General features: G+C 38.2%; 1 protein-coding gene across 1 annotated transcript in view; it reads right to left on the reverse strand.

Annotated features, from left to right (window-relative positions):
• Positions 1-11,368, reverse strand: part of PDS5A (PDS5 cohesin associated factor A) — a 125,116-nt gene that overhangs the window by 58,915 nt on the left and 54,833 nt on the right. Inside the window, exons 7-11 of the mRNA XM_019552581.1 lie at positions 10,048-10,188; positions 9,241-9,356; positions 8,758-8,852; positions 6,787-6,932; positions 5,070-5,221 (exon numbers count right to left, since the gene is read on the reverse strand). Of these exons, the coding sequence (XP_019408126.1) occupies positions 5,070-5,221; positions 6,787-6,932; positions 8,758-8,852; positions 9,241-9,356; positions 10,048-10,188 (650 nt within the window). The remainder of the gene's footprint in view (positions 1-5,069; positions 5,222-6,786; positions 6,933-8,757; positions 8,853-9,240; positions 9,357-10,047; positions 10,189-11,368) is intronic.

The following is an 11,368-nucleotide window of genomic DNA, read 5'->3' on the forward strand; positions in this document are numbered from 1 at the left end:
TTCAAAAAGGATGTGGAGAAGCTTGAGAGAGTCCAGAGGAGAGCCACGCGCATGATCAGAAGTCAGGAAGACAGATCTTACGATGATAGGCTGAGAGCCATGGGACTCTTTAGCCTGGAAAAGTGCAGGCTCAGGCGTGATCTGATGTCCACCTGTAAGTTTATCAGGGGTGACCACCAGGATCTGGGGGAACGTTTGTTCACCAGAGCGCCCCAAGGGATGACAAGGTCGAACGGTCACAAATTGAATGCTTATCTTGCTAGGATCCTATGACCCCAGCTGACTTCCTGCCCTTTGGGCAGGGGGCTGGCTGGACTTGATCTTCTGAGGTCCATTCCAGCCCTAACGTCTATGAAATGATGTCCTATGTTGGATATGTGGAAATATACACATTGAAGTTTGAGATGCAAACCAGTTCCTTTGATTTCAGAAAGGATATCAATCCTAAACCATTCTGATCTTCAGCATATGTATAAGCATGTTGGGCTCTTCCTGAGGTCAGAAATGCTGCTGTCATTAATCATTTCCTTTCAGAATTAGAAAGTAATTACTATAGAATCACCTTGCCCCAACAAAGATAGGAAACACTTTCTATAGTTCTTAGTAAAAAAACCTCTTGTTATAGTAGTATCTTGTGAGAAAAAACTCTGAATAAGACTACGAAGGAAACATGGAAGTAGGCACCATGTGAAACAAGATGTATTACCCGTTTCAGAATACTGAGCAGTTTGTTCTTATCTCCGAAAGTCCCAACAAAATTGTTATTGTCCATGCCTCAAGGCAGACTGGAATGGTCAAAGTAAGTTGCCTTCTCCTACCGAAACAACTCTTTCTTGGTGACTCTAATGACCTATGATAGGAGGATTACAGGGCTATTCTTTGGGGAGTACGGGACTGCTGCCTATACTTTCTTTTAGCTACTAGGTTGCACACACTGAGTGATGAAAGAGATGCTATTGAATCCTTCAAAGTATAAAAGGACATAATTTGTTTTAGCACTGAAAAACTCTGCTCTCTCCAATGGCAGGTCATCCACAGGGGTTTGCATCTTCTTGGAGAAGCTGGATCCCTGTAGCCTTGGTGCATGACATCACTTACTACTATCAATACTGGACAGGACATTATCAGCTGTACCTAAAGCAGCTTATAACCTATTTTTAGTCACAATCTGATCCAAGTATCACCAAAGATGGGAACTCCTCTCTTACATCTGGCAGTAACTTGTCCATGAAGGAAGCTGACCCCCTTCTGGAAAGTCCTAATAACAACTTAATATTTAGTACTCTAGATAGCAAAATCACGGTGGATTATACTTTACAGCTGAATAAATCCACTTCTTTGTCTTCATCCTTTGTTGTGGTTCTATTTTGGTGCAGTTTCTCATTAGTCTCCATCATAAATCAGTGGTGATAGCAATGGAGAGGTGCAGAAATATTCTGTCATTCTGGATGAGATTTAGTAATTCTTGCTCACTTTATAGCAGGATGGAGACTGGTATGGCTGTTTACCAGACCTCTTCTAGCTGGATTCACAAGTGTATCATTATAGCTACTTTCCCCACAGAAGGAGAAAGCAGAATGTCCAACAGTCTGAGTCAAATTTCTTAACCACTTACAAGGGAAAATGCAAAACTATTCTCATTCTTTTCAGGACATCTTGGAAATCCCTGAAGTCATTCAGCTGCAAGGTGCCAGGAGAATTACTCTTGGTTTTAGTGGGATGAAGAAATCAGTATGTCAATCTTAGAGGTGGTCTCACTACCTAGAGACAGGTGAGTGGGCAAGGCAGTCTGTACATCAGAGGTCATCAATCAGGGATGGATGGGTCTGTTAGATAACTGTCACCCCTTTGAGAAACCCAGAAGTTCAACATGGACCTGCAACCTAGGTATCGGAAACCAAGGACCATGCAATAGACATTGGGCATCCTACTGTCTGTTCTAGACTCCTTGGGGACATTGAGGAAGACAAAAGAAACTTTCTGGGAGAGTACCTGTGTGTGTACTCCAAACCCTAGCTATCATCTAATACTACTATGGAAGTGGAAAGAGTGAACATATAAAGTGGTCCAAGGACAATACACATTGGTGTCACTGGTAGGACAACAGAACTCGGTGTCAGAGAGACCACGGTCCAGACACTGGAGGAAACAAAGGAAGACAACACCAATAAATTAAGCTCCGGAAGGCTAAATATACTTTTTATGCTGCAGACCTCACCAGTGCTGTAGACTAATGTGTGGCATATGGACAAGGCAGTATTGTTACCACCTCCTGAATCAGTACCACTGGTAGAGAACCACTACTGCCAAGGACTCCAAAGAAATAATAAGAGTAGGAGGCTGATGATGGAGCTTTGGTGGTGTCACAGGGAAAAGCTCCTCAAGCATAATGCTTTGATTACAGGTTCTTGGAACACCATGATTATGGACTGACTTCACCAAGAACTGATCAGAGCCACAAAATCTCAGTGGAAAGGTAGCACAAGGAAGCTTTGGATAAATGCTTCTTGGAGAATTTGCCAATCTTCTCATCAGGTGAGAGAACGTGTTGGTTTTGGTAGACTGGGGATACACCAAGCACATTTTGGTACCCTGTGGGTCTTGAATTCAGATTCTGCGATTCCCAGGAGGCATCTTGGAACCCTGACTGTGACTAAGTCTGCAGACTTGTCCAGGAGGGGCTCTTTACTTCCTGTCCATGCAGACTCAAGGGGTGAATGATTTACAGATAAATCATTCCCTAGAATATAAGTTTCCCCCAGGTAATGGAGACATTAAGAGTGTCTGCAGTTTGCCGACATGATCCTGTCACAAGACGGGTAATATCTGAAGCTTGTCAACTTCAAGGAGGCCATCCTGAATCCAGAAAGGTTTGCAAGAAAGAAAAAGACTGATATATTTTACCAGGCTAATTAATAACAAATTAAATGGTTAAGCACAGGGTTTACTGGTGGTTTGAAAAAAGGCACCAAACATTCTGTTTAGAGTCAAAAGCCAGTTGAGAGAAGCTGAAATATAGTTGGTTCACTCTTCTCTTTATGCCCTCAGTGCAAAGCATGAGAAATCTCAGGGCACATGGGCACCATAAGGATATTGCTGGCCATAAGTGTCCAATCTTCAGCACATAAGGCCCATGCATACCAACAGTGGAACGTGCATATGGACAAACACTCAAAGGAGTATCTTAGAGTTACAAAATCAAGCTCTAAAAAGTTAGGAGATGGAAAAGTTAAGGTTACTTGAGGCACACTCATTCTGGTCCCCTTCTGTGTGTGCTGGGGTAACATGCACTCCCCCTCCCCCCAGCAGAAATGGTCTTATTCTGTACACCAACTGGATAGCATATAAGCACAGAGGCAGCTGCTCAGTATTTTTTTTATCTTTATAATTCAGTGTTCTAAATACTTTTATAGAAAAGCATCTGAGTCACAGAGGAAAAAGACAAAATTTGCAAAAAAGCTAGACTAATTCTGGATGCTTAAAGAATTAGGTGGCCAACTTGAGACATGCAGGACATGCTTTTTAGAAAATGTAGCATTTTATAGCAGTCTGTATCTGCAAAGCTCTGTGAGGACCCTAAGTAGTTAATCCTTGAAAGAATAATGTGAGGTAATCCACTGTTTTACAGATGGTGAAACTGTCCAAAAATAAGTGACTTCCTTAAAACCAAAGTCAGAAGCAGTCAGGATTAGAATTCAGAGTCCACCAAATCACATTAGACTGCTGCTATTAAGACTGCAGGTGTTAAGAATTCACAGCCTCCACTGATTTCAACAGAAATTGAGAGCTCCAAGTTCTTGTGAAAATTAAGCCCTAAGTCTCTCAAGTTGTGTACCCAGAGAACGAACAGCCAAAGCCTAATGGGTTGGGAAATGTTAAATCATTTGTCCAGCATCTCAAATAAAGGTCTGTGAAAGGAGTATGGACAGCACTCCATTCTCCTCACTACTTTAAGCATGAGACCATTCTTTTTCCTCCTTCGGTTCTCTGACTCGTTCACTTCACATTCCACTACACTTCCAATTTCTGTAAACCACATGAGGCAGGCAAATTAAAGACAACTGCCACATTTGCTACGTAACTTTGATTCATTCCCCACTCGCTAGCTAACTATCCATGTTGTGCACTGAATAAGGTACGTCCCTGGAAGGATACAATTCTGCAGAATTTACTCCATATGGGTGACCTTCTTTTCTGAAATTTCCTTTTTACTTTTCAGGGCTTGACTCTGCTGCCTCAACATGAGTATCTGAATATAAATTTACGTGCTATTGATCTGAATAATTATAATTGGTAGGAGGAAGAAGCTTTTATCCCCTTTGCACCAGCCCCTAAAAATCTGTATAGAAGATGCTAAGAAAAGATTTTTTGAGTAGCCCTAAGATACAGCAGATTCTTTCTAAGAAACAGCAAGATAAAAAAATGACTGAGATATGGACCTGCTACATTAGAAACCTGTGCTGTGCTCTCATCTTGCATATCCCAGTGGAGACTTACACAGTAATAAAGGTTGTAAAATGCCCAGAACTAACATTTCCCTTTGCCAACAGATGTTTTGATGGGGCAGGAGGCATGGGAAGACAGGGATGGCAAGAAGCAGTCACTGCTTTTATTTTTTCATTTCTGAAGGGTCAAACTCTGAACAGCATTTGAAAGAAATGTGCCACAGTGGTATATGAAAAAGGCTGATGAAATGCTGATTGCAAAAATCAACCTCAACTAAGGGAAACACAAACTGAATGTAAGAAAAGCAAAAGCTGTTGATTTCTAGACAGCAGGTAATTCATGCGAGAAAGTTGGTCGTCATTTCAGATCAAATTCCATGACAACATTTTAAGGGCAAGCAAGTCCCTACCCTCTAACCACCATTCTAAAAAACTTCAAGCTATTCCACCATGTAATTTACTTGAGGAAAAAATGAATTCTTGACCTATATACCACATCTGAAGCACCAATACCGAGAAAATCATTAGCACTGTCTAATAACATCCTGAGGATAAGTACATACTTTTCTTCAGAATATTTCTTATCACTATACAATAAATTTATGAAGGCTTAAATTGACTCACTTGTCATCAATGCTATTCTGATAATATATGTGCAAAAGTTTATCCTTTATCCAGCTCACTTTCTCTGCAGCATCTTTGCCAGCCTCAGCATGAAGACAGTACTTCTTGTATAGCTGCGCAAGACCCATCATAGCTTCTTTTCTTACCCGCCACTTAAGAAAAAAAAATGTTTTCATTAAATATTTATCACAAATATGCTTATATTATAGTAAAAGTACTGAAGGAAAAAGCAGTGCCCAGTTTTTGCAGTCTGGGCAGCAGTGACTTCTGCCAGTCTTTCAGCTGGATTTGCCTCAGGTTGGGGCCCAGTTTGGTGCCCTCCTTGACTACCCTTAATTACACCACTGGTGAAAAAAACAGTATTAACAGAAAGATCCAGTAAGATGTCTTACATTGTCTTAAGCGAGCAGCCATATCGGAAGAGACTGACATGTTTATTTCCTTAAATACAGGAAGGACAAGTGGAAACTCCAGCACTTCGGACAAAATAACTGCATAGCCACATACAGATGGGGAATGACTGGGTAGACTCCAGTAATGCAGAGAAGGACCTGGCGGTTACAGCAGACCATAGTCTGAATATGAGCCAACAGTGTCCTCTTATTGCAAAAACAACTAGCAGCATATTGCGCTGTATTACCAGGAGGGTTACTTGAAAATAATTAAGGGGAGTAATTCTTCCTCTTCATTCAGTACTGGTGAGGCCTCACCTGGAGTACTGGTGTTCAGTTTTAGGCCTCATGCTTCAAGAAGGACGTGGACAGTTTGGAAAGAGTCTAGTGCAGAACAACAAAAATGACTAGGGGCCTGAGATGCAAGGCTTATGAAGAAAGGCTGAAAGTACTAGGGTTATTTAGTATAGAGAGGAGAAGACTGAGGGGAGATATGATACATCTTCAAATACCTGAAAGGTTATACAGGGAAGATGGAGATGGGATTTCTCTGTGGCTATAGGGGATGGGACTACAAGCAATGGCCTCAAGCTTCAGCAGGGGGAATTTAGGCCTGAGATTAGGAGGACTCTGAGGGCTTTCAAGCATTGGAACATAAATTGTGGCATCTCCATCCTTGGAAGTTTTTAGGAGCACAGTAGACAGATACTTGGTTGGAATGGTTTAGTCAGAGATGATGCCTTAAGCAGGGGGTTGGACTACATTGCCCTGTAAAGTCCCTTCCAGCCCTACTTCCTTATTATCTTACATCTCTTGCTGATTGCGCACTTCACACAGAGAATTTTTTCTGCATCTTGGCTAGCTGCTGGTTTATACTCTATACTAAAACAACTGACCATTCTTATAATTGATTATTCTATTAATATAACTAAAAGTACTACCAATCATGTGGTACAAGTGTTTAATCTCTTTAAACCCCTGGCAGAAGTTACATTTATTACATGAAAAATGTGTTAACCGTAAGATAAATGGTAATATGCCACAGGTTTAACCAATTTAAATGGTCATAAAATATAAAAACAAGGCACAAAGATGTTCCACATATAATCTCCCTACCACTCAAACACAATGAAAGCCACCTGACCCACTTCAGACCAGGGCTCTGTTGTTCTGGCCTGCAGCTTGTAAAATGTTGTGGGTCCTTGCTAATTAAAACTGTCACACACAGATCCATAGGATAGAAGGCTGCATTCTTTTACCATTTTTTTAACTTACTAGTTGCATTTAAAAGTGAATTATTATGGAAAACCAGTATAAGTTCTTACCCGTTTGTCTAGTGTTCTCTCCCTTACAAAGCCAAGTAGCTGGTCATTGACTAACGACAGGTCTCTCTTGCCAGCAGTTATAATTGTAACAATGACATCATGTCGAATGGCTTCTTCTGGGTCATGAGATCTAACCTTCAAGTACTCTGTTACAATGAAAAATATCACCTGTTATGAATGGTATATTCAAGTGTCTTCGTTGCATATATACAAGACATGACAATGCATTAGGAAAATGAAATCAATTAAATGACAGGAAAGTACCACAACTATACTATGGTATCTACTAAATGCATATTAGGAACATCTATTTTCCTGGCACTTTCTATATTAAATGATAAAAGTTATATTGTTTGTAACTGTAAATCTTTGTTTATAACGGCACAGTTTTCTTTATGACGCCATTTCTCAAAACAAATTATCAAGTAAAATCTAATTGGTTGGAATTTATTGTTAAAATCATATAGTAATTGCCAGGGGCATGTTCACCATTGCATAAAAGATACTTTCCCAGATTGTGAAGGTGTTTACAATATAAAAAAAACTAAATTAAAAACACAGGAAAACATTAAAGGTTAGCCTGAATCAAAAAAGAGTTATAGCCTGTTGAAATTTTTTTCAACTCACTGTTTCTCAGTATTTCAGCTCATAATGTTTGTAACACATTGTTTTATGATTTCTTAATTGTGGATTATTTTACAAAGTATTTTATTATAGCCATAATGCAATTTCTTTACATTGTAAATATTAATATGTATCACTGAAAATTAAGCATTTTAATAACTGAACTGGAATTAGAAATCCTTGCACATATATAAATTACAGCACTGAATCAGAAAAAACTTTCAAAGGTGAAAGTGCAAGTCCTAAACCATTAACCAGCACAGCCTCTTTAATCTTTCTTTATAAAAAATCTGGAGTAACAGTGAATGGAAATTTAAGATTTAATTTTACTTTAACAGTAAATCTCAGTCCAACTTTCAATAAGGAGTCATGACAGACATCCATGTAATCATAAAATATCAATTTCAGTAATTACAGCACAAGGTCCAGTTATATCCTATCATGACAAATTATTTTTTCAAATTAATATTATTGAGGAGTTATCTGCTAGATATGCTAACAGCAAAATGTGACCAAACTAACTTTGGTGCATCATCAATAGTAAGTAAAGAGTCACAGCTAGAATTTTTCAGGTATTCCACAATATTTGGTACACAAATGGAGAATTAATAATGCCTTATTTCACACTACGTAAATTTTTTAAGTTTTTCTTTTGAAAAAGGATACTCTATACTCAGTCATTCATTTTATGAAAAGTCTGCTCATTCATCTTCAGCAATGAGACAAATATCTGACTTACGATAAATGCTTACAGATACACAAAACTTAGCTTTTAGTGACATTGAGCACTCAATTCCTACTAGGCAATCATCCCTGAAAGAAAAAACTAACTATAGGCTCAGCACATACCATATGGTTATGGTTTAAAAACAAGGCTTGTGCCTTTGTTTTCTCTCTTACTTCTTAAATTTACCATTTTAAAACTGATCATGACACTGGACTGTAGGTAGAAATTACGTGTTCTAGAATCAGCACGGATAGGAAACTAAATGAAAGCAGTTAGGATACACTGAGTACTTTTGAAAATACTGTTCTGCATATTTAACAGATAACCATCTCAGCTAAACCAAATACTTTATCATAATTTGAAATTATTGTAATAAACTAACAATGCATATAATATTGTCAACAATGCAGATAATATCTTTTTACCTATCAGGCTGTCATGAAAATCTATTCCAGGTTCTTGCCTTATGTAGGAAAATGTAGCTTGACTGAGTCCCTCCACCAAATACTGGCAAACTTGGCTTTAATACCACTTAGAATTATATTACAATGTACGTTAAACAATTATCTTCCCTATACCTCCATCCGAAATTAGTCCAAAATCTAATTTAGGCACCTTACCAGTGAGGTCTTTTGCTAAATCTGGATGGTTCATTAAACAATGACTGGCAAATTTCACACTTTCTAATCTCACTGGAACATGAATATCATTGAATCTAGAGGAACAGAAAATGATTAACGTTAATAAATCATCTTTGCAAATAACATAATTGAATAAGCATGTTGAGAATATGTTTCAATTCTATTAAAACAGTTTTAGAGGGTAAAATAATAGTAATGAATACACAGACTATAATTTTTATCAAAGTCCTTCCCTGTTAGACCAAACATGACAACAGCAACAAAAAAATTAAGATGGCAATGATATAAGATATATTATTATTAATAATATTATTATTGCCATCTTAATAAGAACTTACTGAAATAACTATAGGTACTGAAAATACAAAATGCTGGAATGCAGCATTGCTTATTAAGATTACTCTGAACATGTAACACTGGTAAAGAATGAAAGCTTGTAAATCTGTTTGCGTATTTTCTCACCGTCCGAGAAAGCACTGCCATAGAGGACGATTTTGCGTTGCTAGATCAGAATCTTTAGAACCGAACAGTTTAGCCAGAAGTCGAACAACAGCCAGACGCTCTTCTCCATCATTACTCTAAAAATGAAAGAGAAATTCTCAATCATTATCCAGCCAACAGCAACTGTAAAGGATGCTATACAATCTTGTTTGTATTACACTACAGAATTCTTCTCTCCCCCAACAAGTTATATTAAAATATTAATTTTAAATGTAAAACAATATCTGAAACCTCCCAACTCTTTCAATTTCCTGGTACATAAGGTCACAGATAGAAGAAATTAATCTATATGCAATGTTAACATCACTTAAGTAGTTTGTACTTTATGAAGATGGAAACAATACAAAAAGTAACTGACAAGTATGTTTACCATGCAGTTGGAAACTATATATTTTTAAATATGTTCTTTAATTACTTAGCTAGTATAAAAGGCTTATGTATATTAATATTAGTATTTATATTAATACTAATATTAGTAGTACCTGAAAGCCCCCAATTTACTCAGGAACTCAAGCATTCTCCTTAATTTAAAAATGAGACAAACTGGCTGATAATGGTTAGAGAGCAAGAGAGAAAGGGTTTGCATCCCATTTTTAGAGCACTTTTTACAAGCTAGTATTGCTCAAGTGCAAAATTTTTGATAGACTACACAAATCTGCAAACAAAAGCATCATCAAAGTGTAGCTATAAAGTTTGAAAGTAAGTTTGAAAGTGGTTTCAGATTACCTGAAACTGAAGTATGTTTTCAAGAACTACATTGTATCCTACCTTCAGTTTGAATTCAAGCTGTGGCATGACGGAGAGTAGCAAGTGAGGATCTATAGCGAAAAGCTCTTGTATCAAATCAAATACATGCTCCGACAAATCACTTACTGAAGGTTTTCCAAGTACCAGAACCTGATTAAAAAACTAGAACACAAAACACTGTACTTGTTACAAGATTTTTCCCCATCAATGCAAGTACTGAATTTTTTAAAACATATTCTGCTTTTAAGCTACTTTACACATTCATTCCAACAGAAGAGGTCCATCATTATACTCTTTAAACAGATGGGTGTTCTCTCTGCAGTACTAAATTTTTTGTTCCAGAAAATCTAAAAAAGTCAAATACCTTTTCGAATTCATGACTTAAGGCAAGAGAAATTTTGTTTTGAAAAATGAAAATATCTAAAATAAAACAGAAAAACCATTCCTAATAACAGTAGCAACAATAATAATCAACATGTAGCAAAAGAATGACAAACTTAAAATGAATAACCATCCATCAAAATGTTATTTAAAAAAGGTTAAGCAAATACCTTGTTGAGTCAATTTTTTGCTCTCTAATTATCAAGCAAGCAAGCCAGCCAAATTAATCCAATTACTACAATTGACTATGTACTGAAAAAGTGAAAAAGCCAAAGGACTACCAACTTCTGCTCAGTTTTAAAGAACACAGTATGATAAAAGCCTCCCTAGCTAAAAGGGAGGCATACACCCAATTGAAAGGAAGGGTCATCACCAGGGATATTGCAGTTGCTCGGGGATGTAGGGGGGCAATCAGGAAGGCCAAGGCAAAGATGGAACTGGGACAACATTAAGGATTAAGGACAACAAGAAGTCCTTTTTTAAATACATAGGGGGTAAAAAGAAGGTTCCAGGTAATGTGGAGCCCCTGCAGGACATGTTAGGAAATTTGGTCGTCACACCAAACGACAAAGCTAACTTAGTTAATGATTTCTTTGCCTCCATTTTCCTAAGCAGGGACCGGAACAGTCATGCCCCTGCTGGGCCCCCCTCAGGCCCCAGGGAAGGCACACCTAGGCCAAGGGTTAGTGAGGAACTAGTTAGGGAACTTCTGGAGGGACTGGATATATTGAAGTCAGCTGGTCCGGATGATCTCCACCTTAGAGTACTGAGGGAATTGGCTGAGGTCATTGCAGTACCCCGGCACTCATGGTGCTCTGGTGTGGTGTCAGAAGACTGGAAGAGGGCCAACGTGGTTCCCATCTTCAAAAAGGGGAAGAAGGACACAGGAAACTATAGGCCAGTTAGTCTTACCTCATTCCTCGGCAAGCTCTTTGAGAAAATTATTCTGGCACATATCCAT

The sequence above is a fragment of the Crocodylus porosus genome, unplaced genomic scaffold (assembly GCF_001723895.1).
Source record: "Crocodylus porosus isolate Cpor-Errol unplaced genomic scaffold, CroPor_comp1, whole genome shotgun sequence".
NCBI lineage: Eukaryota > Metazoa > Chordata > Crocodylia > Crocodylidae > Crocodylus > Crocodylus porosus.